Genomic DNA, 26,846 nt, shown 5'->3' on the forward strand with positions numbered 1-26,846 from the left:
AGCCTCGGGCTCGGTGCCGATGGCTGGGGCGAGGGCGACGCGTGGCATGGCCGGTTGCACATGCAGCAGCGGCAGCTGGCGCGGCAGCACGAGCGCATGCGGCGGCGGTCGACGCGGGGAGCGCGGAGTCGTAGCCGTGCGGAGAGCGTGTTGGCGTTGAGGAGTCGGCTGGGGTTGCCGGTAGAGCTTCAGGAGGTGCCAGGGGGAGGGGAAAGAGAAAGCGGGGGAGTCGAGGGGGCTGACCACTCTCCCCGCAAAGAAAGAGCAAAGAGCCTGGATGCGCGCGGACGCAGCCGCAGTCGGAGTCGCACTCGCCATCGCAACAACAACCCTCACCCCTTTCCGTTGCCTCTTCCGCCGCCGCCTCCTCATCTCCCCAAGACGACGACGTCAACTCATCCCCCTGTGCCCACATATCCTTCCCCTGTCCTACCCTCTCTCAACAGTCCACAACTCCCCCCTCCCCCTTCCCCCGTTCTCGGTCTCTCCCGCGCGCCACCTCTCGCCGCAAAAAGCTCTGCCGACCAGCATCTCCCTACCGATAGCTCCCTGGCCGCCGCTCCAGCTTCGACTTCGTCATCGACGACGGCACGCGCTCTTGCAACGGCGGACTTTGAGGCGGCGAAGGCAAGGGCGGCGAGTAGAGGATGCCACGGAGGTGCGGTAGACGCGCTGCTCGAGCTGGAGCGCGAAATTTTGATGAGTGAAGAGGAGGATGAGGATGAGGAGGAGGAAGGAGACGTGGAGCAAGCAAGTGGACAAGGCCGCGCGGCAGAATCGGCGCAGCAGCAGAAGCAGAAGCAAGCGTTTGCGTCGCCGGCGCTTGTCATCCACTCGCGCGACGACGGAGAGCCATCACACGCTACAACCGCCCCCACCCTCCCTTCTGCCAACCCTCACAATTCGCATGGCACTTCCTCCTCGCCCTCGCCATACCACCACCCGCCCCAAAACACCACCCTACACACAAACCCCTCCGCCTCGGCATCCGCCTTGTCCCTGCCCCTCTCCCACCTCACCTCCTCATCCACAAGCACATCCAAATACTACGACACCCTCGTCGACGCGTACGCATACGGCTCCTCCGCCCACGACAACAACCCCGACGCAGACATGGACGCCGACGCAGACGTCGACAGCGACGCGCTCGACGCGGGCGAAACGACGCCTCTGACGGAGGACCCGCCGAGCCGTAGCCTGGAGCTGGGGCGAGCAGCCCCAGCCAGTTCCAGCGGTGAAGAGGGCGTTGGCAGCAGCGACGGCGAAAGAGCCAAGACGAAGGAGAAGGACGGCTGGGGGTGGGGCGGCAGGTGCGCGAGTCGAGAGAGGAGGGGCGTGAAGAGTAGTGGTAGGCAAAAAGCGAAAGAGAGGGGCAGAGGCGTCTGGCGCGGCGTCGTCGGCGCAGGCGTCGATAGGATGGTGAGAGAGGATAGAGAGCGTGAGAGGGAGCGCGAGCGACAGGGGTGACCGACCGATCGATTGGGCGAGGCAGTCAGTCAGTGATGATGTGTCGTCGACCTCTCCCTACATACCTACCTCTCTTCTTCCATCCTCCATCCTTGATCCATCATGACCACCTAACCAATCACATCCGGACCCACCCACACCCACACCCACACCTACATTCCCAAATCTCGATAGACATAGATACGAATCTGCCACGCACACTTCTAGACATAGACAGGAGGCAATGGATGGCCACAGGAGGAAAAAACGAGAGTGTGAATGCCGGGACCTGGTGGCAATCTCTATTCTCTAGCGCCATGGACGTAATAATGATAGTAATTTAATCAACGGCTGAACACTGCATCCAAATTCCAACCCATTCGGCCATAGAATGAAGAAGCTCAAACACACGCGCAGGGTAAGGATTCAGATTCGGATTCTACCATGAGGTGGATGAGACTGCCCTAAGGGTGGAACTGGGTGATAGCGATTGCGTTGCTTAAACTTGCTTGTATAGGTCAAGTTAGGTCCTGAGTGCGTTGACTTGGCTCTATTGCTGAAATACTCACAGGTCTGAGAAGTACCTTTTAGGCGGGTGTTTAACTTTGGGGATGTGCTTCCCTACAGGTGACATGGAAGGATAGCTGATACGACTTCTATCTTGTTATTCCCCAACTACCATGAAATTTGAAAAACTGGTTCTGTACGAGGAAAAGGAAGACGAAGAAGAAAAAATTCCCCATGTCATTATAATTCAGGAGCAGTCTGGCCAATTTACAACTAGAGGTGGATAATCGCCTTCTGTTGCCTTGAACATTAATCTGGGCAAAACTCAGCAATCACAACACAGCAACGAAGGTAATGCTACATCGCGTCTGTATTGATTGACTGGTCAAATTCAGGAATGCGGATGCGTCGTGTTGCTTGCAACCCCGGTCTGATTACCCTTTGCTATCTCGCCTCCGCTCTCGCTCTCCTCCAGCAGCAGCACCCACATCATCAAAACTCCCCAACCGCGACCCGCTCTCCTGGCTGAGGACAATCGTCCTCACGATGCCGCCGTCGCCGCGCTCCAGATCCTTGGCCGACGGGCCCTCCACCACCTCTTCCATCTCGTACTCGCCGTCGCCGTCTGCTCCTCCTCTCCTCTGCCCGCTATTAGGATGCCCCTGGGGAGGAGCAGGAGGAGTCCACCACCGCGACGCTCGCCTTGACGCCGCCTCGGCGCCATTGCCATCCAGCGTACTCGCCACCTGCGTCCGCGACGAGCGACTCAGATCGCTCGCCGCTTGCTCACCACCACCCCCTTGGCCCCCTCCCCTCCCCCACCTCCTCCGCCACCACCACCGCATCAAAAAGCTCGAAAGGCTCGTCCCCGTCGACCGCAGCGACCAGCGGCCGGCCGTCGACTGCGAGTTTGAGTGCGAGCCGCGCCGCGACTTGTCGGGGACGACGACGGGCACGGGCGACGGGATTTGGCGGAGGAGAGATTGGAGGGCTGGCGCGCAGGCCACCCAGAGACCGCAGTGGGCTTCCAGGTTGGTCCAGATGATGCCGCGGAACACGAGGTGTGTCCTGCGGAGGGGGTTAGCTGGTTGTTGGTGGGGGAAGAATGAAGCATTCGACAGCACTTACATGTCCTTCTTTGGGCCCGAGTCGTTCTTATTCACAATATCTGCCCGCCGACATCAGCCACACATCCTGCACGCAGAGCATGCCTGCCCCTCTCCCTGCCTCTTCGCTTCCTGCTCCTACCAGAACACTTACAGGCAAATCGAATGACGCCGGCGACAATGGCAAAGATGCCTACAGCGTCTCGTCAGCAATCCAACTTGAGGGAGCACCTGGACCGGACGGCCAGGCGGGGAATGAAGCCTTACCGACAGCGAAAACGAATGCGATGCGTACCACGCGCAGGCTGAACATCATGTTTTGATGCAGCACCCATATCGGCGCGAGGAGCAGCAGCACGTCGAAGAAGATGCCGAACGAGGCTGTAGCGAGGTTGAGTCGATAGTTAGCAAGAGAGAGTTCCCATCTTATCTTTTTACGTGGACGACAAGGAAACATTGACTCCCAGGAGTTTGGTGCCCCGGATCGCCAGCCAGCCGGCCGGCACACGCGAAGCGTCCAGGTAGACACAAGAGGGCCGTGGTCCTCATGAGGCCTACAGGAAGCCCCCGACAACGCCTGCTCCGCCTTGGACCCAAACGTTTTCTTGGCGGTCTGCAGTGCCGCGATTGCGAGACGCCGCGTCCAGGGAGAAGCAAGCAAAGCCGGCGGCTAGGGACGGGAAGACTCGGAAAGGAGGAAAGGAAATGAGAAGAATGAGAAGACAAAACTTGCCGTGCACGTTGAAAAGCGCGGCTTCATGCTTCATGGTCATGCATGTTATGCCGCCTTTCTTGTTGATCCAGAGGGCCCTGCACGAAAAGAAAGGGGTTAGAAGTTGGATTTCTCCTGCACAAACGACTAGAAAGAGAGGGTAAAAAGACAGGAGGGGGGGGGGGGGGGGGGGGGGCGAAGAACATACACAACCGGATGGCATTGAAAACAGTACGTCAAAAACGACGCAATCGTAATCAGCACAATGCCCGTCGACAGCGCGTAGACGAAGAGCAGGAATCTTCCTTTGAGACAAAAGCGTTAGTACAGTCACATTCCCCTTCCTAAATCACAGCGGACGGGACAGGAGAGGCCTACTTTCGCGGTTCAGACGCGGCAGGAAGGCGGCGATGGAGAGGCGTATCAGGCCGCTGGCAACAAAGTACAGCAGGAGTCCGGATGGGATGATCTGTCTGGCGTCAGATTTAGCATACTCGCGGAGCGGCGTTCGGTCGTCTCGCTCACCTTCATGAGCGTCCGCCGGCTTGCTGGCGACACTTTGTCGCCGCGTTGGCCGGAGCCGTAGAAGGTGCCTGCGAGTGGGTTTTGGTGAGCCGAGAGATCCTTCATCTGGATGGATGGACAGGTGCTTCCACACTTACCCGAGAAGTCGCACGCCGTGAAGCCGAGGAGGAATATCTGTGTACCGTCGATTGTTATTTATCTGGCCATCCATTCCTTCCCTTCCTCCATCGATCCACCACCGCCAAAATTTGGTGCCCAAATAGGAAAGTAGCTCCAAACTCACCCACGCAACAACGGCCAAGGCATCATCCGCACCGGGGATGCGCAGCAGAAAGTAGCGCGCGTAGATGCGACACACCATCATGAAGCAGGACAAGGCAGCGAGCGAGATGAGCAGCTCGCGCAGGATGGTGGGCCGGTCGCTCGATCCGTCGGCCATGTTCGGCAACAACAACAACAACGAGCGGCGGCGCCGGGGCGAGTGAGTGAGTGAGTGGCCTCCCTCCCGCCGGCAAGCGGTAGTCCTGGCTGCTCCTGGTCCGCAATGTCTTGAACTCTGTGGGGATCGGACTGGATTGTCGGTGGGGCAACGGTGGAGCAGCTCTGGTTGAGTGGTGGATGGGGATTGTAGGGCTGAGTACCGCAGCAAGGCAAAATGAAGACGGGCACGCGCGATTGACAAACTGGCCGACCGACTCACTGACTGGTGCCGTTGCTGGCAAAGTTCCTGTAGAGAGTGGGTACATGACCGTGCCCAATGCAAACTCGACGTCTGTCTGCTACGGTACGGATGAAAAATGGTGCGAGACAAAGTTTGTGGTGATTAAGCTTTGCTCTCTGCAACGGCCTGCCGCTTCGGGACGGGATTGTTCTTTTACTTGCCGGCCGAGTGATCCGCTTGTTGTGCGTTTTGTTGGACGATTGGTTTCCTGGGGGTTTGCTGGTTTGTTTAGCTAGTCCCATCCGGCGTCATTAGTAGTCCTCCATCACAGCCCCGTGAGACATCTCAGACCCAATCCCAATGAATTGATGTTCTTCCGAGAGACCAGAGCTTCCAAACGCCGATGGAGATCGCATCAGCACGGCTCTTGAGCGAGGACAAGGGAAACTCAGGGATCCAGTGCCTCAAACAACGGGGAGGAGAGAAGGCCGAGAGACGGTGCATGAGGGCTTGCAAGTCTCGAACCAGGTAGATACCGACTGAGGCTGAGAGTGACTCGCAAGTAGTTGTTGAAGCAAAGTCCAATATCCGTGAAGCGGACCAACTCAGTCGGAACCTACCTCGCTTTTGGCACTGGTCAATGAGGAAATGCAACTTCTCATGATCATAGAGAGTTGGGTTCTCGAATAAACCCAGAGCTCTGACAATCAAAACCGAAGCGAATTAGATGAAATCACATCTTATCAGCTTGGTTTAGAGGTCAGAGGCCACGTCCGCGCGTCAAGCTTTGCCCTTTGCGTCGTCGTCGTCGTTGTTGTCGTTGGAGCGGACATCCCGGCCCGCGGACAAGTCCGCTTCCGCCTCACTGACTAAGGTGGGGTTCAGGGATATGACGAGAGACCAAGAACATGACTCGATCCCTGGAATCGATGCTTGCTAGTTGCGGAAGCTTGGTATGCTTATGCTAATGTACAAATTGGATTCGAATGCTGCATAGAAATCAATCGCTGAATGATGCCGAACTTGGAAAAGATGACGAGAAACCAATGCCGTACCAACCTACCCACTTTTTGAAACCCGTCCTCAGATGATGGCGACTCCGCTTTCCTCTTCTGGGAACACCACATGTCTTGCCTTTCTGTCCCCCGTCTCCAAATCCTGCTCAGTTGCAATGGCCAGGCCCGCGTCTACCGCAATCCCACAGGCTTCACAAGCGGCCCACAGCGCCTCGACTGCTTTGATGACCTCTTGCTTCCCTCTCGCAACGCTACACACAGACACGCGGACCTCTCTGCGGTTGCCAAGACGAGTGAAGACATAGGCGTCTTCTCGTTCGCCTTCGACTTGCTGCGCCGCTGAGGCTGTTGAAGGCAGGCGGATCCACTCGCCCGCGTCAAGACTCTCCTTGACCTCCCTCTCGCAGAAGCGGCGAATGTCGGCAAAGAGGCGCGCCTCCCGTTGTTGGCGGTCTTGTTCCTCCTGCTCGTCGCTTGCATCGCCATGGCCATCGGGAAGGGACACGACTAGTCCTGGGTCATCTGCACTGGCATCCAGGTCGAGATCTGGAATGCCGGCGTTGATTTGGTCGACGCCAAGTACAATGGCCGAGATCCAGAGAGCGCACTTCCTGATGTTGAATATTTTCCTGATGAGATCTGCGCCCTTGCTCGACCCTGTCCGCAGAGCAATGTACGTTGCCGCAGGCACTGATGCCTGCGCGACCCGCAAGAGAAGACTGATGGTTCGCAGGACATGTGGCAACTCAAGGAGTTGGGGGTGACTAGTTAGAAGCGCCAGCGGGCCAACAAGCACCGCGTCAAGGGAGGCAGCCAGCATGGCAGCTGCGATGGTGCAGGATCGGGGATCAGTAGCCGAAAAAGACATTGGCAGATCGGCGAGAAACAGTGCTGTGGCCTCCAGGATGGGGGCCGAGAAGAGTGACGATGCGATAATGCCGTCCTGCGAAAGTGACTGGGTGATGTAGGCGGGGAAAATGGCGCAAAGTAGGACATGGCGAAGAGTCGGGATGTACGAGGGCTTCAGCTTGGTCGTCGGGCCATGTTCGAAAGAATTCGAGACTGCCGCCTGGAACTGCGACACCAGGTACGGTTGCTGAGTGTCAAATGCGGCGCGCTCGGTGACCGTCTTGACGAACGTGACGAGCTGCTTCAGCGTCCGTGGGGTCGAAAGCTTGTGAGTATAGGACTTTAGACGCCCCACAACGTACGTCGGATCCGTAGCAGGAAGAGGAAAGACCGAGGAGTCGGTGAAGAATTTGTCGATAGGATGAATTTCCGATATGTACTGCTGCAGAAACTCGACAACAGACTGGACGAAGGCAACGTAGGATCCCTTCTCTTGCTGCAGCTCTTGATAATTCTTCTTCATGGCGTTCATCAGCTGTTTCAAGAGGTGACTAAACTCTCGACGAAGACTTGGAAGATCGCCGTGGCCCGCATGTATGGCTTCATCGTATGCGTCCCGCATGTTGGACAAAATCGTCGAGACCAGATTTAGACGTCGCTCACGGAGCTCGAACAATCTAATGTCGACACGACGGTCCGAGCCTTTCAAGAAGGGCAGGTTTCGCAAAAGGATGTGGTCCGGATCTGTGTTTACCAGAGCCGAGGTAAACCGGTGCTGAAATTTGAGCATCGACTCCCGCTCTACCAGAGACAGCATCCAACTGGTCAAAAAGTCCTGCTTGTGTTGTTCGTAGCTCGTCGAGTTTTGTTCCATCACTAGAGCCATGAAGTAAGGCCCGTACTTGCGCGTCTGTTCAGTGTCCTGGAGTTGACGCCACGAGTTTGCGCCGTAAGCATCCAGGTAGGTGTCCCATTCCTTTCTGCCAGTTCTCACCAATCGTCCGGCGAGCCTTGTCCAAGCCTCGACTGCCTTGGTTAGCAGTCTGTCATCGGGAGGAACGTCTGAGCCGAAGCAGGTCGAGATTAACTGCCAGAGCGAATCTTGCAGGAAATCAAGAGATGGGCCGCTCGATCCCTTGGCTTGCCGTGGAATCAATTCTTCATCCTCCAGTCCTGGCCAGTCTCCGTAATCTTGGCTGTCCTCGGTGGGTTGTTGAGATTCCGCGGAACTCTCGTCTTCTTTTTCCTGAAGAACCTGCATGAAAGCTTGAAATACTTCAACGACCTCCACCATGAGTGAGACGACGTCGGCGCTTTTGGCGTCAAACAACTTGAAAACATCCCAAACTGCAGAGTCCTTGAGGAATGCAGCAGCGATTTCGACGTCATGTGCAGCCGAGACTGCCGTCTTCAGTCCCACAACAGCGTCCAGGATGGTCGCCAGGATCTGGGTTTGGTTGGTCTTGATGGTCAGTTGCAAATGCTGTGGTGAGATGTGGTCATGTCCCTGAAACTTCATCGCTTCGAACTGGCTCTCGGCCTCGGACCTAGCGAGCCTGTGTTGGGCCAGATTCTGCTTGACGATGTCCGTGAACCATTCGGAGAAGGGCTCAAGAGCGGAAAGCCCCTCGTCTGTGGAAATTTGGAATCTGGCCAGGACAGACCAGGCTTTGACACTGAGTCGACAAGCTTCTCGATGCGATGCAGTCTGGTCCACGAGGTTGCGAAGGAACTTGAGGCCGGCCCTGGAGCTTGGAGGGGTAGCCCAGTAAAGCGTACAGAGCAAATCGTGTTGATTTCGAAGACCCTCCAGATCTTGTTGATGCAGTGCTTCCTCTTTTCGGTAGCTGCGCCTGTGGTTGGGAACGAGCCGCCATGACACATTGCGAATCTGCTTCTCGCTGTAGACACCTCGCAATGCCTTCAAACCAACAGCCAGGGTCTTGAGGAAGACGTGGAATGTCCTGTCATCTGGCTGGATGACGAGAGACGGATGTTGGTTGAGCATGTTGAGAAACCTAGCCGAGCCTCTGCTCTCTTCGTTTTGAAGGTTGCTGAAGCCTCTGTGCGAGAAAAAGTCGAAGACGGCTGTAAGCATTGGCTCGCATCGCTTCCAATTCCAGTTCTGGACCAAGCAATGACACCTGCAAAGACAGGCGCGAATGTATCCATTCACAGAAGCACCAGGCTGTTGTAATGTTCCAGAATACAGCTTCAAAGTCCGGTTCAGCAAAGGGATACCTACGGACCAATCTCCCTGAACAGCTTGATACCGGCGACCAGCTCTGAGAACACCGATGGTGTCGAACTCAAAGTACGGCAGGAGAGTGAATATGTCGTACCACGCGCGCTCGAAAGTTGCGACGTGCCGCGAGCTTTGGATAGGTGGCAGCAACTCCTCCCGTGCAAGGTCCCAAAGGGAGAGCTGCGGGATCTTTGCTGATTCCAGGATGTGTGCAGAAACAACGAGAGCCTCGATGGCCAAGCTGTCTTCATGAATGCCGCGTTCTCTGATCAAATGCCGTCGGTTGTCTTCGAGATACTTCCGGAGGTCACCCATACCGTGCTTCAAGACGGATTTGAGCAAGGAACCCATCAAGTCTTTGAAAAGAAGCTCCAAATCCTTCTTGGTGGGACTTTCGAGAGTGGCGCTTTCTGCGATTTGTAGAGTCTGGAATGCAATGAGACTCAGAAACATGGTTGCCCGGACGGTCATGTTTTGGTTGATCTGGCCGGAGGTCGCCATCTCTGGAAGAAACTTCGCGGAAGCCATCTCCACAAGATTGGACATGTGCAGGACAAAGGAACGGCGATCAACAGGATCCAGGAAGTAAAGGACCGTTGACACGAATCGCAAAACACTCCTCAACAGGCAGAGGCAGTCCACCAGGGAAGTGTCCTCTTCTTGTGAGCCGTCTTGACCTGGTCCTTTGGTTTGACCATGGCGAGTCATCACGGTTGACCATAGTGAGCCAAGATCAGATGACACTTCATCAGTCCATGCACCCCATCGATATACCTTCCCACCAAACGTGAACACATACGTCCTGGTCGGAGTATTCAAGTCACGATTTTTGATGTCAAGGGCTGCCTTCAGTTCTCCCCCGCCGATAAAGGTGCTTTCGTGGAAGAATGTACCCATTGACAACGGAAGGATATCAAAGTCTGTGGTGTATCGAGTTCCGAAGGGTCCAAGGCCTTCGAAGCGGTCAATCTCCACATTTTCGGCCTCAATGACAATGGGCTGCTCGTCAAGACACAAAGGCAGAGGTTCACTGGGTTGTCGGTATTCTCGCGCTTCTGTGTCCAAGCGTTGAGCTGGCCGCTTGACGCGTCCTTTGCGGAGTGGTCGCGCTGGCATTGGTCGGTCCAGCTCATGGCTTGGGCGAGCATCCTTGGACTCTTGGGCCTTTTCGGGACGACTCTGGCCTAGTGGGACAGGTGCTACCTCGTTTTTGTCTTCCAGGAATTTGGAAAGCTGGGGGTTTGCCACAGTGCTTCTGCTGCGTAAACCGTCGACAAAGTTGCGATTGAGCTTGGAGAGGTTCTTTTGAAAAGCTGCCGCTCGATGGCGCCTGTCGTAATCATTTTCAAGGCCTTCTAGTTGAGCAGTTCGGTAGCTTGGCTGTCTGAGGAGATGTCTTGATATCTGAAAACTATGGCCTTGGCGCTTCTGAGCATCTTGACGACTGATCGATACTTCCGGTTGAGTCACTGGGTGAACGGGTTTAAGCTGCATTTGCCGCATGCCTCGCTTGGATCTTTGCTGGGAAGAGGTCCCATTTTCTTGAATCCGAGGCCTGGGTTCGCTTGAGCCATGAGTGATTCTTTCGGGTGTTGGCAGTCGTTGTTGATGAGTTCCTTGTAAAGCATCGTCCAAAGTTTCAAAGTTGTCTTGTGCTCGTTCGCCAGATTCGGGTTGCGTAGATGGTCGAATCGTTCCGGCCCGCCATTCTCGTAGGACGCGGTTTGCATCTTCAGTGTCTGCGGCAGTCTGCAGCCTGATGTGTTTGGATTTCGGACTTCGCCTGCCCTTGTCAGGGCGTTGGCGTGCCTGACGTGCGGCAACGCGAAGGAACGCAGGCAGTTTTTCTGTCCCAGAAGTCTTGAAGCCAGGCGCATCTAGGACGCTCAAACGGGGAGCTTTTGGAGCCCTGGATTGTTTGGCTCTCGGTCGATTCCCGCCATTACTCGTTTTCTTCGAGGAAGAGACATGCGATCTCGCCGGGCGTGAAGTAGCTTCAGACTTGTCAAGGCGCAATCTTTTCCGCGAGTGCAAAGTGTCCGTCAATCTCGTCTGCTTCTTCCGCTTTGGCTTGTCCGAGGTGCGATTGCGCGGGCCAGAGGGCAGCATTGGATCAATCCAATCATGTTCTGGAACTTCAAAAGCCCCCTGAGAAAAGTCTTCAAACTCCACATCAGGCTCGGCATCGTCCTGTACGCCCGAGACCGAGACATTGGCGGCTGGCATATCAGCCTCTGATTCGTCCGAGAACAAATCTATAGTCCTCGCCTGCTCCGTCGCGCCAGCGGAGTCTCGCCCGGTCGATGTTTGTCGACGATGACCCGGGCGAGTAGTCGCTACTGATGTTCCTGTCCGCACGCTCGGCGTTCTGGAGAGCACTGATTTTCTCCTTGATGTCGGATCCCTTTTTCGTTCCTTTTCAGCTTGAGCCTGGTAGTCCAGTCTCAACCAAGAGGCTGGAAGGACTCCCTTGATACGCTTCTGCAACCGCCGGAATTGGGCCTCCTTGATGCTTTCGTTTTCATCCTTCTCCGATTCCGAGGAAGTGGCACTGATATCCGAGTGGTGGCTACGTCGTCTTACATGTCTCCGGGGCGATTCGTCCTCAGAATCTGATCGCACGACTCTCCTGCGAGTTGGGGCTCTAGTTGATGAAGACACTGCTGGAGTTGGCGGCTGCTCTGGAGTTGGTGACCGTAGCACTCTGAGCCGATTCCGAGCTTGGGGAACTACGGGCACTGGCGGGGTTCGCGATGGTGGCGGCGACGGAGGAATATCGAATAATTGAAGGTCCGCATCTTCCACATCGAGAGAGGCTCGGGGCTGTTCAGGACCACTGCCACCGCCACCATTCTTCCTCGAGTAAGTTTGGGCGGTCTTGCGACGCTTGGCGCCCTGTTGGACTGCACCAGCATGCTTTCGTTGGACCAAAACGGAAAGGTCGGGAAACTCATCGCTGTCGCTCAAGGCATTATCATCCTGTGCGGGCGCTGCTGACTCATCGCGCGGAGATCTCGTCGTCGAGGGGCCAGGCGGAGGCGAAGACGGGATTGCAGTCTGCGAGCTGCCGTGGAAACTGCTCGACTGGGTGTGATCGACTACAAAGTTTCTGTCCTGGGTGTTTTGACCCTCATTGTGGCGATTTTCATCATGCTGGTGTCTGGCTTGCTGGGCTGCGACTTTGACTGGTCTCAATCCTCGGGCTCGGAGCGATTGCCTGTACTTTTCGCCTTCCAATAGGTAGGGGTGGAGTTGGATGGGATTGCGTTTCCGCAAAGCTCGTCCAATTCGCGCCAGCTCAGAGTCATTGATATTTTCCTCCTCGGGCGAAATCGAGACCGGTGGCTGCCGCCTCGGAATGACAACCTGGACAGTCTGCCTTGTGCGTGAAATTTCCTGACTTCTCACCTCGGCGGGGCCCTCGAGTTCTCTGAAGTCTGGCGGCGATGACGGTATCTCGGCGAGCGATTCCGACCTGTCGTGCGCTGGCAGCGACGAGGATATCTGCGCTCCAGTCGGCTGTCCAAGCCAGTCATCTTGCAGTTCATCGACGTCATCGACAGGTACTGCAGGCGAAACGACCCGGATGAGCGTCCCATCGCTATCGTCACTGGCCGGTAGTCTCTGAGAGGAGGAGCTCCGGAGAGCGCCGAGAGCAGAGAGGCGATCCCGCGTCCCAACATTGTCGTCTGTCCTTGTGACTTCCGCCTCCGAAGCATGCGACTTTTGGCTTGCAGCTAGAGCCCTTGTCGTTGGTGGTGCCCTGGGGTCTCCATCTTCCCTCTGCACTTTTCCATCTCGACTTTCTTCTGGCTGCGTCTGCGATGTGGCGGGCGGATTGGAGATCCTTGCATTTGGATTGAGGAAATGGCGCGCAGTAGTCTTTGGGTCCTCCTGGGCAAGTTCATCCTCGCTACCCTCATCATCATCCTCGGCAGCCTTCTTGTCCTGGGACGTTCGACCGGGTGCGTGGCTGGTGGCGGTCTCCGAATTTCCTACGTTGGCTGGCCTGTCTTGGGTCACCGGGGGAAGTGCAAGCGTTTCCTGCGAGTCGAATTCGTCCTCTTCATCCGAGTCCTGGACGTAACCTCTGGTGCGCCATAGGGACATTGAGAACTTTTGACATAGCGGTGCGAATCTGCGGCAATGTTGTCTGAGTATGCCTGCGATGTTGTTCCGTCGACCGGGGCACGCGTCGCGCGTCGCTTATCGCTCGATAAGCGCGTCACGGCTTACTAAGCCTTGGCCTGGCCGGTTTGGCTCCGGGTTCGCAGCAACGAACTCAAGAACGTCCGTTTCTCTTTATTTGCTATTCTGTCGTTTGCCAGTCTTCACAAAATGTCGGCGAGGGGCAATCTCCAAGGGCTTGTCGTGGCGACCGTCGTGGGCATCGTATCTGGTACCGTAGTATCAAATGGCTTTTTCGAGCAAGACTAATGGAAACAGGCGTATACATTTGGAAGCCACTCCTGGAGCAACAAAAACTTGAGAGGGAATTCAAAGCAAAGAAGTAGGTTTGACTGGATGCATTGTCTGTGAAGCTTGAGTAACATTGTGTAGCGGCGGAGAGGCTCCCAAGAGCGCGGACGATGCCACAACCAAAACTGCAGCAAATACAAATGGCTCTGAAAAGGCCAATGGCAAAGGCGAGTCCTAGCTACGTATCAGGGCTCTTATCAACGACAAGACTATGAAATGAAGAATCTTCCCGGAATTATCGAGAGTGAAAATCAGCATCAACCCTTTCACGAGCTTCCGAGGTGAAGTCCTGAATGGTTGATATTTGATTTCGTCAAGTACTGTTTTCTTCTATGCGTTCCTAGATCAAATTCTAGCGTAGAGATAAAGAATTGGTCTGGTGCAGCACCAAAATCGATCAGGCGGCAATGACCGTAGTTACACAAGGAGGCCGCCGCTTAGCACTTCAAGCCACTATAAAAACACCGCTTCTTATCAAAGCTATTCTTCACTTCTCAATCTTCAAGCTTCTGACAATCTGGACTGGGCAACGGCCGACTTCTCTCACTTCTGATGTATTCCAATCACACTTCATACATGTCGAACTCAGCCCCAGACTCTCAACAACATGAGCATGATCCAGGCAGCGAACAGACTGGCCAGAAGATGCAAGATTCTTCAGCCACTTGTCGACCTGCAGGATCCGAGGAAATTGTGCCATTTGATTTCCAACTGTTTCCGGACGACCCTGAAGTCCACGACGCCGCCGGGAAAATTGGCCGAGAGAGATGTCGAGATGTGGATTCGAATTCGAATGTGATGGAGAATCGTCTCCCACGTGGCTTCCAGTCAGGAACCCTCCCAGGGAGCGAGATCAAGTTCGACCTCAAGGAAGATATCATCTCAGTCCACGCAGGTGCTTCTCAAAAGCGCTTGTCGACCACGGAAGCCGAAGGAGGGGAGCCCAGACCATTTTGTGATTGCTGCAACCCTTCGCCGCAGCAGCAGCGGTAGCGACACCTCGGTTGTAGCCATGGCAGCAGGATCGGAATCGACCATTTCCAGATATAAGCTCGACCGCTTGGTCCAGATCAATGGCGCCGAAGTACCCAAAATTTATGGGCTATGCGGGTTGAAGACATGTGCCACCCAGTCAAGACAGGAGGTTGCGGCTTTTCCTTCGCTTTCTTTCAGTAGCATTTTGCAGTGCCAGCTCAGTTTTGTGCGTTTCCATTTTCAACGACGAAGTATTTTCCGGCCTTCTTTTCCGCATATCCCAAGACATCCCAGTCCTCAGCTCGTTTGGTCACGTCGTCCTCTTCCCTTTCTTTCGTTATGACACGCTTGTAATGCTCTCCCTTTACCTCCTCTTGTGCCAAAGCTTCCTTGATAGCTGCCGAGTGTAGTCCAATTTCGGATTCCACCTCAGCCGGCTTGGTTTCGTCGCGAATGGCTCGTAGAGGGGAAACACCCTCCGTATCGATCTCCTGTATGGCACGGACAAAGTGCAGTTGTGACCGGAGAGTGGCCAGCATGCTTTGCTCTTCTGCAGCGTCTTTGGGTTCAGGAAGAGCGGAGAGACGGAGCAGATGGCGCAATTGCTCGGGCGTTACGGTTGGAGCGGCCGCAGTCTGCGAATCAGTCGGCAGAAGGGATTTGACCGACCATGTTGGCTTGGCCAGAAGTTCATCAATGTCTCCAATGGCGTTGTGCGATGACGAGCGGCGATTGAGGGATGCGCAGAGAGATGAAGGCAGAGCTTTGGCGGCACCACTTCTTGCGCGACTCACGCTACGAAGGAGAGCTGGGAGCTTCAGCATTGGTTTAAGGTGTTGTATTTAGTGGTGGCTCGTTGCAAGAGAAGTCCAATGCGATAGCGCAACCCCCTTCAGCTTCGAGTGAGCATCAGAAGTTGTTGATCGGTGGAAGGAATTGAAGTCGGACACTGACATGGTACGGCGATTCCGAAAAAGGAAAGGTCGGCAGTTATCGATACGTAGTCTTGGCTTCTTGGCGCGTCTTGAATGCGGGCTGGCTGCGTCAGTGCGTGGGCGGCGCAACAGCTGCCGCCTCGTACTGCTTGGTACAGCCAACTTTCCTCCTCATAATCCCTCCAACGCTCACTTCACAAACACGTTCCCCATTTCCTCCACACACCGTTCACCGTCCCTAACCCGCTACTTCATTCGATCTTTGTGAGATTTCAGTATGGCCTCGGCGGATCCCAGGGTATTGCTGCAGAAGGTCAGTCGAAGCACATGGCCCCGCGATTGAATCTCCCCGGTGCTAACACATCATCTAGGCAGAGAAACAGGCCGCATCGGCCGGCTCCGGCTTCAGTTTCTTTGGAGGTCGCTCCGACAAGTACGAGGCCGCAGTCGACCTTTACAAAGAGGCTGCGAATGCGTTCAGGATTCAGAAGCAGGGTCCGCTAACGTCATCGCCATTCTGAGACGATCAACGTGCTGAGAGCTACGTTATAGGCAAGGAAGCCGGTCTGGCTTTTGAACGCGCTGCCGACATCCAAGCCGACCCAAGCAAATTGAACGAACCCGACGATGCGGCAAACACGCGCGCCGACGCTGCCAATGCGTACTGGAAATCCGACCCCGAGGATGCCGCCCGCTGCATGGACCAGGCCATAGAACACTACGTGAGGAAAGGCAACTTTCGGCGGGCGGCCACTGCGAAGCAGAAGCTGGCCGAGCTGTTCGAGGTTGAGGTCGGTGACCAAAAGAGAGCGCTTGAGCAGTACGAGTGCGCTGCGAGCTGGTACGAGGATGACAGGGCTGAGGCGTAAGTCGACATCCCCAGCTTGCCGTAATGAGTACTCATGACGCATCCTAGCTTGGCCAACAAGATGCTGCTCAAGGTTGCAGACTTGGCAGGTCTCGAGGGAGATTACTACAAAGCCAGCGAAATCTACGAGAAGGTGGCTCGTTCTAGCATCAACAACAACTTGATGAGGTGGTCCGTCAAGGAATACCTCTTCAAGGCTGGTATTTGCCAATTGGCGACCAACGTATGTCATCTGGCAGAGTTGCATTTGCAGGTTTGCAAACTGACTTAACTCACAGGACTTGGTCGGTACCAACCGAGCCATGGAACGGTTCCGCGAGATCGATCACACTTTCCAAGCTCAAAGGGAGCACCAGCTGCTTGTCGACCTCATCCAAGCCCTTGAGCAGTCTGACGAGTCTGCTTTCTCCGACAAGCTCTTCCAATTCGATCAGCTGTCGACGCTGGACAAGTGGAAGACGACGCTCCTCCTGCGGGTGAAGAACAACATTCAGGAGGAGGAGGAGGACTTTTCTTAAATGACAAGTAGAAGCGTGGTTGGGCGCAGCAAGAGGGCGATGTATTTTCTCACTCCATATCAAGGCAATTGTGCCTCCTCCCTCTGCTTGGGATTATTGATGGCGTTCCTTAATGATTATCCTACAACCTACACAGACCAATGAATGCCATAGGGCGGTGTATTCCAATATTCAAATGATCATGTGAATCTAATCATTTCTCATTTCAACTCAGATCACTGTTGAGAGACTCAGGAAAAATGGCTGAGGCCACGCACGTGAAACCCTGCTTATGAACATGCTGATGAACATCCTTGGACCCTGGAATTCGGGCACCTGCCAAGCCCTCTACGTCATCGGAGTGCCGGTGCGTTCCTGCATCACACACCAGGTGTTCACTTCGACCTTGCATCGCACCATCTAGAAAAGGTCGCGGAGCCTTCCTCGACCCAGTTTGTCCAAGGGATGACCCACCGGCTTCCAGGAATACCAAAGGTGTAAATTCGGCCACACTGACGACCATCAATCCCCAATCATCACCATGTCGAAGAAGTTCGCAGAGAAGATGCCGTGGTCCCACGGCAAGGACCAAAAGAAAGCAGAAAACGAACAGAGCTTGACCACCATCCTCGACACGCCAGAGCTGCGCGGCGATCTCACTCTTCTCCTGGCCAGCTGCACGGAATCCATGCGCAAGACCATCACAGATGCCTTTGAGGTGCAGTTGACGGGCGGACCCGATCCCACAGCAGCCCAAGCGCAAGACACCAAGGACGAAAAGGCTCAAAAGAAGGCTGAAGCCAATCCGGCAAAAGCAGCCGCGGAAGCCGCCGAGCGCAAGCGCAAAGAACGCGACAGGCTCGAGAAGGAGTTGGCGTCGCCCAAGACGCAAGAGCTGAAGCTGTCGGCGCTGGAGTTCTTCGAGGAGTGGCGCGAGATGGTGCTGCACCGCGTCGGCGAGGCGGTCAACGCGCAGGAAACGGCGCAGGGGGCGAAGAAGGAGGCAAAAGGCCATGCGGAACCGGAGCGTAAGACGCAAGAGAGGGAACTGGAGCCGCAGGACGGCGACCAGCCGGCGGCGTCGGTGCTCAGTCAGTTGTACCCGCCGCAGGAGACGGCGTTGGCGCGGCTGCCGAAGGAGAAGCGCTTGCTGGTGTTGCACTCGCTGCTGCTTCTGCTGTTGAGCTTGGAGCACTATTCGAGCCTCTCGCGCGTCTTGTTGTTGCATGTCACTAGCAGTTTGAAGCTGGACCTCAAGCTGCTGACGGAGGATGAGGAAAAGATTGCAAAGGGGCTGTTGGAAGCGGCGAATGAAATGTCGGCGGATGAGGAGACGAAGAAGAAGGTGGACGACAATGCTACGAGTAGGAAGTGGAAAGTTGGCATTGCGTCGGTAGCTGGAGCAGCCGTGATTGGTCTGACTGGAGGGCTTGCTGCTCCCCTGATTGCTGCCGGTATTGGTAAGTCTCGTCCCGTCACAGAGGGTTACAAAAGAAATGGCGACTCCAAGACGGTGCGGGGTGTCTTTGAATGCTCCCTGTAGCTATGCTTCACGAGCTCAAATGTCCAAGTCTTTCGGGACCAAGGTATTTGATCACTCCCCATGTACACGTATCTTGACAACTCGCCAAACGACGAAGTCCAAGAACGCAACTACAAGGAGCATTTGAGCACCCCACCCCGGAGTTGCCATTTCTTTTCCAGCCCTCTGTGCCGCCTGACTTTGCAAGAATAAACAGGCTGACAGATGAGCAGGCACCGTCATGGGTGGTCTTGGCTTGGGCGCCACTGCTGCAGCTGGATATCTGGGCGCGCTTGCATCCAGCGGAGTTCTCGTCGGTGGTCTCTTTGGGGCCTATGGAGGCCGCATGACGGGACAAATGATGGACCAATATGCCAAAGAAGTCGAAGACTTTGGCTTCATGCCAATACCCAAGCACAAGCGACCAAAAGACTCGGAGAAGGACTATCGACGACTCCGCGTTGCCATTGGCATCTCTGGCTGGTTGACTTACAAAGATGAGGTTGTCGAACCATGGCGAGTCCTCGACGCCAGCATCGAGGGATTCGCCCTGAGATATGAGTTGGAAACCATGCTCAACCTGGGTACTGGACTAGTCGGCATGGCCAAAAGTGCAGCTTGGAATGTTGCAAAGAGTGAAGTCATCAAGCACACCGTCTTTGCCAGCTTGGCGGCAGCTCTCTGGCCCATCAGCCTGCTCAAGATTTCACGCGTCGTCGACAATCCGTTCAGCGTCGCAAAGTCGCGGTCCGACAAAGCTGGCCAAGTGCTCGCGGACGCGCTGATCAACAAGGCGCAGGGCGAGCGGCCTGTGACTCTAATCGCGTACTCTCTGGGCGCACGTGTAATCTACTCGTGCTTGCAATCTTTGGCGGACCGCAAGGCATTTGGGCTCGTCGAGTCCGTCGTCCTCCTCGGAGCTCCCACGCCCTCGACGGCAGCCGAATGGCGCAGAATGCGCACCGTGGTCAGCGGGCGCGTCGTCAATGTCTACTCGACCAACGACTACATCCTGGCCTTTTTGTACCGCACCAGCAGCGTGCAGTACGGCATCGCGGGGTTGCAAAAGGTCGAGTGCGTCAAGGGCGTCGAAAACGTCGACGTCAGCGACATGGTCAGCGGACACACCGCGTACCGCTATCTGACTGGCCGCATCTTGCGCAAGATAGGATTCGAAGACGTCAACCTGGCCGAGGTGGAGAGGGAGGAGCGAGAGATGAAGGAGCTCGAGGCCAAGGATGCGAAGGAGAAGGAGAAGAAGAAGGGCAAGACGGATGATGCGGAGAAGGAAGCTGCGGAAATCGAGGAGCAGGCCAGACAGAAGAGCAAGATGGGCAAGGTGGAGCATGCGACTGAGAAGATGAAGTTGGGTGGGAAGGGCGCTGAGAAGGCAAAGTGAGCATGAATGGCAACGACAGCAGGCAATAAAATGGGAGCTACTCCAGCAACATGTAGTAGGTATGCAATGCAAGGTGGCACGATAGTTTCGGCCTGGTGTTAAGAATTCAAGACCTGGAGGGAAATAGGGAGCATTCGTACACCCGATGAAGTGTAGCTGGAAGCATCCAAGTCAATACAGGGAGCAGTCGAGCTCCCAGGACACTGGCTATGAGGAACAATCGGATGATACGCACAGGAATTTACGTTTCTTTTGACAGCCGCCATGGTGGTTACATGAGGACGTCATCCCCGCTAAATTTGAACACCACGCGAGCCCCCTGTTTCTTCAAACACTGACACCCCTTTGATCCGAGTCGACCGTCATCCAGATAAGATGAAGAAATGCATGGAACATGACAATGACCCAGCAGAACAGCCATTCAAGCCCTGTGATGCGATATCGTGTCCATCTTGGATGCTGCATGCTCGTAATCACGCGGCGATGATCATGATGAAAGTGTCAATACTTTGTGCGCGCCAAAGACACATGGACCACGGGATGGATGCAGTAGGGACACATGTGACGTGGGCGAAGACGACGGACAGCGTTACGGCGTCGGCCAAAGCAGCCAAGGGAGTCGTTGGTCTGTAACGTGTGGTGCGTGGCTTCGGTCAAGGGGGTGGTGGAGGTGGATGCGGAGAGGTGGCTGGTGCTGGCGCGCGCGTTTTGTCGACAGGGAGCTGGGTCCGTGTCATCCCTGATGGTCTGAGCAGAAACCACCTCTCCGCAAACTCGAGGACGTTTCTCCTCTAAAATACGGACAGCTATCATGCATTGCTAAATCAGGCCGCCCTTGGTATTCAGCGTCATTCCTTTCTTCTTTTCTTCGTGTCTTTATTGTCCTCACTGTCCTTCCATTGCTTCTCCTTTGTTGCGCCCCCTCGATGCGAAATCCCCACTTCTGCGCCCAAGCTTCACCGTGACAGCGGTCTCACCTGCCAACACCGTGATCTTCTCTGGTTTGGCCTTGCTTTCAGGAAAGAACGAGGCGCCCTCGGGCTCGGTGGTTTTCTGGTGCGCTGAAATGTTCAGCACGCTCGTCTTTGGTCGCCTCATACCCACATTACCTTGGTACGATGGGCCGCAAAGACCAATGCCAACATGTCCTTCTCACCGCTCCACCAGACCGTTATGAACCCGGCCTTTCGTCTCACCCCCGCCTACTCGCCATTCGTCAAAAACGGAACCCTAAGATCGCCCTACAGGGCCAGCCGATCCGACCTCATGCTATCCCTACGCCAGGTCATTGGCACCACGGCCTCTTCTGCAAATGCCTTTGACAGCCTTCCTTCCGAGCGTATCTTTGCCTTTACTGCCGGCGCCGCCGCCGTCGTGGTCTCCGTCGACGATGACTTGAACTACAAGCAACGTTTCTTCCGCGCCCGGCCCTCCGCCACTGCTGGAACCCAGACTCCTTCGGTATATGGCACTTCGACTCCATCCCACAACAGCAGTCGCACCGCGGCTTCGCTGCGAGACGCAGGCGTAGGCGTTTCTCACTACGGATCTCCAGGAAGCGATTGGGCTGATTCTCCAGGCGGAAAGTCTTTGACGGCAAAGGACCGGATAAAGGCGGCAACATGTGTATCTTTCAGTTCGGATGGAAAGTTTCTGGCGGTTGGGGAGGTGAGAGCATTCTGAGCGGGGGCGTATTGCCCGAAACTAATGTTTCGCAGACTGGCTACAAGCCCCGTGTTTTGGTCTTTTCCACATCCCCGGATGCCTCACCCGACGCACCCGTTACTTCCATGGTTGAGCATGCGTTTGGCGTGCGCGCTGTAGCATTCAGTCCCGACTCAAGGTACCTGGCCAGCTTGGGCTCGGCAAATGACGGCTTCCTCTACATCTGGAGCATCAATCCTCGGACAGGAGCCGCCATCCTCCATTCGAGCAACAAGTGCACGAATCACATCAACCGGATTGCCTGGCTTGGAAACAGCCTGGTGATTGTGGGGACGAGGGTGGCAAGAGTCTGGAGAATCGACGAAAGCGAGCATCCACAGCATGCAAAACCAAGACAAGGCGACGTCAATGTGTTTTCGAACGCGTTTCACAAGACTCTGCAGGGCCGAAACTGCGTTCTTGGATCTTTGGTCGAGGCCAACTTTACATCAGTAACACCCGTTTCGTCATCCATGGCCGTGGTCTCGACTGACAGGGGTGACATTTGTCTGCTGGACGACTCTGAAAAGTCTCAAAGGCTGTACAGGGTGGCGTCTGTCCCGTTTGGCGTGTCCGCGCTAGCCACCGACAATGGCCTGCTGCACGTCGGCGGCTTCAATGGTGAGCTGAAGACGTTTGAGATCAAGCAACTCACAGACGTCTCTACCCCTCCCCCTTCTCCCGTGCCGCGGTCCGATTCTCCTACTTCTCCATCCTTGAAGAGCGGCGACATTCCCTACATTATCGCAATTGCACCAATTGCAATTAGACCCGATCAAGCAGCTGGAATTTTGATCACGGTCGACTCGAGGCGCGCCATCCGCTTCGTAGAAGTCAACCGTGACGAAGAGAATTCTTATTCCACCACATCACCAACTGGACTACCAGCCCAAGGAGAAGGCGTCTTGGGCGTACATTCTTTATCATCTCCTAATCGTTTTGAAGCTTCATTTGTTACTTGGTCGGCCGACGGAGTGGTTAAATTTTGGGATTCGGATGGACACTTTAGAGGCGATATTTTGACGCCTTTGGAGCAGATTGAAGGTTGCGAGGAGCCCAATGAGCTGAAAAAGGTCCGGAGTACTCCCAGCGCAAGCTTCATTGCCGCCGGCGACAAATATGGCGTGCTCAGGTAAGTGAGTTCTGGCGAAAGAATGGCCGAAGTTACTAATTAATCTCAGTGTGACTGAAGGCGAGACTAGAAAGGTTGTCAGCAGCCTCAAGGCGCACTCTGCCGAAATCACAGACATTGCCGTCTTTGATGGAGAAGTCCCGCTTATTGCCACGGCTGCAAGAGACCGGACCGCCCAGGTCTTCCAAAAGAAGGGCGAAAAGTGGGAGCTGACACAGACGCTTGACGAACACGTAGGAGCTGTGACAGGCCTGCTGTTCTCCAGAGATGGCCAGCGTCTGCTCTCCCACTCTACAGACCGCACAGTAGTGGTCAGGGACTACCTTGCTCGGGAGCAAGGCGGCGCGACCATGGCCGCCTTTCTGATTGCTCGCACCATTACGCTCAAATCCACTCCGGTGTCTATGGTATTTGACGGAGAAAATGATCATGTGCTGGTGGTGTCTACTATCGATCGGCAAGTCCACAAGTACGACGTCCGCTCTGGACAGCCTATTGGCTGCTTCAAGGCGTCTGATTCCGATGGGGGCGAGTCGGTCGTCTTTTCAGACCTGGTTCATTTCACGACTGCAAAGGGCCAGAATGTCATTGCGGGTGTGTCGAGCACCGACAAGTCCATCCGACTCTATGACGAGAGCGGCACCCTCTTGGGCCGCGACTGGGGCCACACTGAAGGCGTCACGGATATCGCTCTCGTAACCGGTAAAGGCAGTCAAGGCGATGATGCGGAGCAATCGCAATGCCTCGTGACAGTTGCCGTGGACGGGACCATTTTTGTGTGGAATCTCGACTTCAAGTCTCCGGGCCACGCGCTCAACCGTAGCAACTCCGACCTCACCAAGCACCTTGACCTCGCGGGTGTTTCCACTCCTGATAAGGGCAACAGCCTCCTTTCCAACCAAGCCCCCCTCCGGCGCGTCCTTTCGCAGTCCGAATTGGCCAAATACCAGCGCCCCTCGAGCTCGCACGGCAGCGAAGATGGCACCCCCGATTCGACGCCCGTCGCCGTGTCGGTAACCACGCCTACAGGCAGCTCCAAACGCTCGCCTCCTACCCTCCGCAAACGCCCCTCGCGCATCAACGACTCGACGCCGAAACTCGAGCCCTCGCCTCTCGCGAGCGGCAGCGGCAGCGGCAGTGGCAGCGCAAAGTCGCACGCCCTCCGCGTCCACACGTCGCGCCGCAACCACGCTCGCGACTCGCGCTCGCCGTCTCCACCCAGCCCCAGCCGTGCCGGCCTCCCCAGTCCACGGCTCCCGCAAAGCCCGCGCCACGGTGGTGGCAGTCCGAAGCAGCAGCAGCACAGCCCCAAGCACCACGCGAACCGCTCGCCCAAGGGCAGTCTCGCGCACCACGCGGCGCACCGGCGGCCGTCGTTTGGCGGGCCGACGGCGGCGCGCATGCACAAGAGCAGGAGCCACGCCAGTCTGCGGGAGCAGAGCGCGGCGGTGCCGTCGTCGTCGTCAAGTCACCACGCTACCGCTTCCAGCACCAGCAGCAACATCTCTACTCACGGTGGCCTCGCGCAGTCGACCGAGAGCCTCTGCAAAAGCCTGCGCGCATGGCGCAAGAAGGTCAGCTCGTCGCCGCTCTCGTCGGCCGACGCGTCCGTCTCGGCGGACTTGACGCGCGAGCTGGAGCGCGAGTTGGCGCTGACGGTGCGCGTGGTCGAGGGGCGAGGTTTTGGCGGGTCGGGGTCTGGGGCGAGGGATAGAGTGGAGAGAGAGGGCTCTGAGGGGTTGGAGAAGGAGAAAGGCAGGGATAGGGATAGGGAGAGGGAAAAGGAGAAGGAGAGGGAGAGGGAGAGGCACAAGGACGGCATTGACGAAGCGGCCATGGTGCGCCTGCTCGACGCGTACAGCGAGCGGCTCGTCCGCGTCCTCGAACAGCGGATTGAGAGCCGCGTCGACGAAGTTGTCGGCCGCAAAAGCACGGCGGCGGAAAAGGACACGACGGAGGTGGCTGAGGCTTCTGACGTCGACGAGGACGACGTAGAAGCGGAAGCGGATACAGCGGTCGTAGACGACGCAGACGACGACGACACGAGAGCGCAGCAGCCGCAGCCGCAGTAGAATTACGGACGACAATTGGATAGGTCTGGGAGTGGCAGGGCAAAGGCGTGCTTGCGCCTCGGCTTGTTGGAGTTTTTTGCGCTGCTCTTGGTTGCGGTGGTGGTCGTGCTGCCGCTTTTTATTTCTGGTTAAAAGAGTTGGGTAGACGAAGAACCGAGCAGCAAGGGATGGCGTTGGCGTTTTGGATATGCGAATGAAGGGTGAATTGGTGGTTTGCATGGACGGCATCCAATCAGTACTCAGTCGGAGGGTAGGGTAGCATTAAAAAATTACAGTAGGTAGGTAGGTCTAAGGGTCCGGGGATACGTAGGTAGGGGGCAGACGAACAGATGGGTATTCCCCATCCCTTCCACTCACAAACCAATATCCCCCACCGCCAGACCAAATATCCAACACCTCAACACCACCGGACAGTATTTCCAAGTTTCCCCTCGATCAATTCTTCTCACCGTGATGACCTTCGACTGACCCCGCGAGTCATGCCCCCCCATCAACTGAATCGCGCTCGCTCTCCCGCATCCCCGTCCCCGTCCTTCATCCCCGGTGCCCCGGTCGTCGTCTCTGGCTGGGCAGATGCGCGCGGACGGCGGGAACCAGGCGTGCCGCATGCTGCCCAGAGAGGCTTCCGTCCGTCCGGTATCTACAGTACGTACATATCGCGGCAAAGCTTATTGGTTGTGCGTATCATTGGCTGCGTTGCCGGGGCGCCAATGATTTGACGAATCGTTGGAGGTTGAGAAAGGCGAAGGATGAATGGCAGGCAACCCAAGTTTTTTTTTTTTTTTTGGGGGGGGTGGGGGGGCGAGGTCCGAGGTGACGGGACCTCACTGCCAGTAGTAGTGGCAGCTTGAGACGTGGATGGATGGACGGAGGCAGTGGTGTAGACGTGGTAGTTGGTACCTAGGCAGCTGCATGTTTTTGCGTTTAGAGGTGAGTAGTGTGGACGCGTGGGTGGTGCATATCGCCGAGCTTTGTGCGCAAGATGAATATGCCTAGTCTCGCGTGGGTGAGGTGGTCTGCAGAAGGTCGTGCATACAGCATATGTATGTATGTATTCTGCAAACATACTACTACCAATTACCATGCCCTTGCGCAGGCTAGGTACGTATGTGGGATCTGCGACTACAACAAGCCAACAAGGTAGGTACCCAAACCACAAAAAATTAGTTGTGAGGTCGCGTCCATGTCATGGAGCTGCTGCTGTGCCGCACAATGGTATACGCGAAATGGGCAAACTGTGGGGATGGTGCGGCGTGGGGGTGGAGACGGCACTCTGGACGAGGAAGGTGGAGGGTGACGAATGAGCGGAATGACGATTTTCGCTTTCTGGTTCGCCGTTCGGTTGACAGCAGCAACTGCCGGCCGGCGGGAACTGCATGTGCTCGGTGATGGTTCCAGAGGGGGCTTCGCTTCAGGGGTAAGATGGCGCAACACAAGTTACACACCGATGTGGGTTATAGGTCGGGGAATTATTTTGAAAATTGTTTTGGTCTCTCGGTATAAAAGATTGTTTATGGTCCGTCGTGTCAAGTCCCGGGCGTGTTTACTAGGTAAGGTAAGGTAGCAGTAGCACGTACTGAAAGCTTCGGGGATTTATGTTGGTGTTGTGGTTTTTCAGGGTCCTAGGTACACCCTCAGCACCTGCCAATGCTTCTTCCAGCTGTATCCGGTGATTCCCATGCGTCCTAAATATCCCGTCATTTGGCAGAGGGCAGTCGGCTCTTGTTGCTTCGTAGTGGTCCTACTGTCCAACAATCCCGTCCAGCAGTGACCAAAATCGGGCCTCTGGATCTGCGTTGCGACATGTCAAAGCCAAGAGCATGGAAACCGATTCTGGCAAGTGGATGCGGAATTTCCCATTGTCGTCGCACGCGGTGAGCATCACGAGAATGGTGATTGGAGGGCTTGAAGGAGCTGGCGTTGGCGGGATGGGCCGCCGAAGCATTGGACGATGGATGGCAGGTCACACGGCACAGGGTCTGGACTTGGACTCGAGTCAATGGTGATGGACTGATGGTGAAGAAGAGAGATGAAGACGCCAGGAGGTCGGACGGTCTGGGGAGAGGCCCCGAGGCTCGCGAGGGGCAACTGGCAATGGAGAGGGACGATCGCGAACTACACTGGCCAGATGTCGGTTTCGGCGTTGATCAGTCCAGCTCAAGGGTCTCGTCATGTTTCCCAACAACTTTTTGTCGA

General features: G+C 55.9%; 9 protein-coding genes across 9 annotated transcripts; 5 read left to right on the forward strand and 4 right to left on the reverse strand.

Annotated features, from left to right (window-relative positions):
* Positions 1-2,319: 2,319 nt before the first annotated feature.
* On the reverse strand, positions 2,320-4,735 carry BKA78DRAFT_376638 (uncharacterized protein; the record flags this gene model as incomplete). Its single annotated transcript, XM_066892834.1, has 10 exons — positions 2,320-3,021; positions 3,082-3,121; positions 3,214-3,252; positions 3,327-3,440; positions 3,784-3,869; positions 3,980-4,076; positions 4,150-4,240; positions 4,297-4,364; positions 4,434-4,470; positions 4,580-4,735. The coding sequence occupies 10 exons, from the start codon at positions 4,733-4,735 to the stop codon at positions 2,388-2,390; spliced, it is 1,362 nt and encodes a 453-aa protein (XP_066750115.1). The 3' UTR covers positions 2,320-2,387.
* A 1,305-nt stretch (positions 4,736-6,040) lies between these two features.
* BKA78DRAFT_244809 (Mus7/MMS22 family-domain-containing protein) lies at positions 6,041-12,349 on the reverse strand (the record flags this gene model as incomplete). Its single annotated transcript, XM_066884066.1, has 2 exons — positions 6,041-12,196; positions 12,248-12,349. Coding segments are annotated over 2 exons (6,258 nt in total), but the record flags the coding sequence as incomplete, so codon positions are not given.
* On the reverse strand, positions 12,271-12,733 carry BKA78DRAFT_304255 (uncharacterized protein). Its single transcript, XM_066887611.1, has one exon. It carries the CDS (start codon positions 12,664-12,666, stop codon positions 12,472-12,474), a length of 195 nt encoding a protein of 64 aa, XP_066750117.1. The 5' UTR covers positions 12,667-12,733; the 3' UTR covers positions 12,271-12,471.
* A 672-nt stretch (positions 12,734-13,405) lies between these two features.
* On the forward strand, positions 13,406-13,724 carry BKA78DRAFT_349341 (uncharacterized protein; the record flags this gene model as incomplete). The annotated part of the gene is made up of 3 exons (XM_066890785.1): positions 13,406-13,466; positions 13,514-13,577; positions 13,628-13,724. The coding sequence occupies 3 exons, from the start codon at positions 13,406-13,408 to the stop codon at positions 13,722-13,724; spliced, it is 222 nt and encodes a 73-aa protein (XP_066750118.1).
* Positions 13,725-14,739: 1,015 nt separating this feature from the next.
* Positions 14,740-15,345, reverse strand: BKA78DRAFT_329602 (uncharacterized protein; the record flags this gene model as incomplete). Its single annotated transcript, XM_066889681.1, has 2 exons — positions 14,740-15,221; positions 15,297-15,345. The coding sequence occupies 2 exons, from the start codon at positions 15,343-15,345 to the stop codon at positions 14,740-14,742; spliced, it is 531 nt and encodes a 176-aa protein (XP_066750119.1).
* Positions 15,346-15,581: 236 nt separating this feature from the next.
* Positions 15,582-17,010, forward strand: BKA78DRAFT_304257 (protein required for fusion of vesicles in vesicular transport, alpha-SNAP). The gene is made up of 5 exons (XM_066887612.1): positions 15,582-15,769; positions 15,828-15,951; positions 16,009-16,321; positions 16,373-16,547; positions 16,603-17,010. The coding sequence occupies exons 1-5, from the start codon at positions 15,734-15,736 to the stop codon at positions 16,840-16,842; spliced, it is 888 nt and encodes a 295-aa protein (XP_066750120.1). The 5' UTR covers positions 15,582-15,733; the 3' UTR covers positions 16,843-17,010.
* Positions 17,011-17,175: 165 nt separating this feature from the next.
* Positions 17,176-19,930, forward strand: BKA78DRAFT_24115 (uncharacterized protein). The gene is made up of 2 exons (XM_066883914.1): positions 17,176-18,281; positions 18,577-19,930. Exons 1-2 carry the CDS (start codon positions 17,363-17,365, stop codon positions 19,740-19,742), a joined length of 2,085 nt encoding a protein of 694 aa, XP_066750121.1. The 5' UTR covers positions 17,176-17,362; the 3' UTR covers positions 19,743-19,930.
* A 955-nt stretch (positions 19,931-20,885) lies between these two features.
* On the forward strand, positions 20,886-24,650 carry BKA78DRAFT_349345 (uncharacterized protein; the record flags this gene model as incomplete). Its single annotated transcript, XM_066890786.1, has 3 exons — positions 20,886-21,410; positions 21,461-22,578; positions 22,628-24,650. The coding sequence occupies 3 exons, from the start codon at positions 20,886-20,888 to the stop codon at positions 24,648-24,650; spliced, it is 3,666 nt and encodes a 1,221-aa protein (XP_066750122.1).
* A 165-nt stretch (positions 24,651-24,815) lies between these two features.
* BKA78DRAFT_24122 (uncharacterized protein) lies at positions 24,816-25,507 on the forward strand. The gene has a single exon (XM_066883917.1). The coding sequence runs from the start codon at positions 24,980-24,982 to the stop codon at positions 25,367-25,369; it is 390 nt and encodes a 129-aa protein (XP_066750123.1). The 5' UTR covers positions 24,816-24,979; the 3' UTR covers positions 25,370-25,507.
* Positions 25,508-26,846: the final 1,339 nt, after the last annotated feature.

This window comes from Phyllosticta capitalensis (genome assembly GCF_038381095.1).
Source record: "Phyllosticta capitalensis strain CBS 128856 chromosome Unknown BKA78scaffold_1, whole genome shotgun sequence".
NCBI classification, from domain to species: Eukaryota; Fungi; Ascomycota; class Dothideomycetes; order Botryosphaeriales; family Phyllostictaceae; genus Phyllosticta; species Phyllosticta capitalensis.

Coding starts and splice junctions, on each gene's coding strand:
- BKA78DRAFT_24122 (XM_066883917.1), top strand. CDS start 24,980: ATGGGTATTCCCCATCCCTTCCACTCACAAACCAATATCCCCCACCGC.
- BKA78DRAFT_304257 (XM_066887612.1), top strand. CDS start 15,734: ATGGCCTCGGCGGATCCCAGGGTATTGCTGCAGAAG. Junction 16,322..16,372: donor GAGGATGACAGGGCTGAGGC/GTAAGTCGACAT, acceptor GACGCATCCTAG/CTTGGCCAACAAGATGCTGC. Junction 16,548..16,602: donor TTTGCCAATTGGCGACCAAC/GTATGTCATCTG, acceptor CTTAACTCACAG/GACTTGGTCGGTACCAACCG.
- BKA78DRAFT_24115 (XM_066883914.1), top strand. CDS start 17,363: ATGTCGAAGAAGTTCGCAGAGAAGATGCCGTGGTCCCACGGCAAGGAC. Junction 18,282..18,576: donor CCTGATTGCTGCCGGTATTG/GTAAGTCTCGTC, acceptor ACAGATGAGCAG/GCACCGTCATGGGTGGTCTT.
- BKA78DRAFT_304255 (XM_066887611.1), bottom strand. CDS start 12,666: ATGGGACGCTCATCCGGGTCGTTTCGCCTGCAGTACCTGTCGATGACG.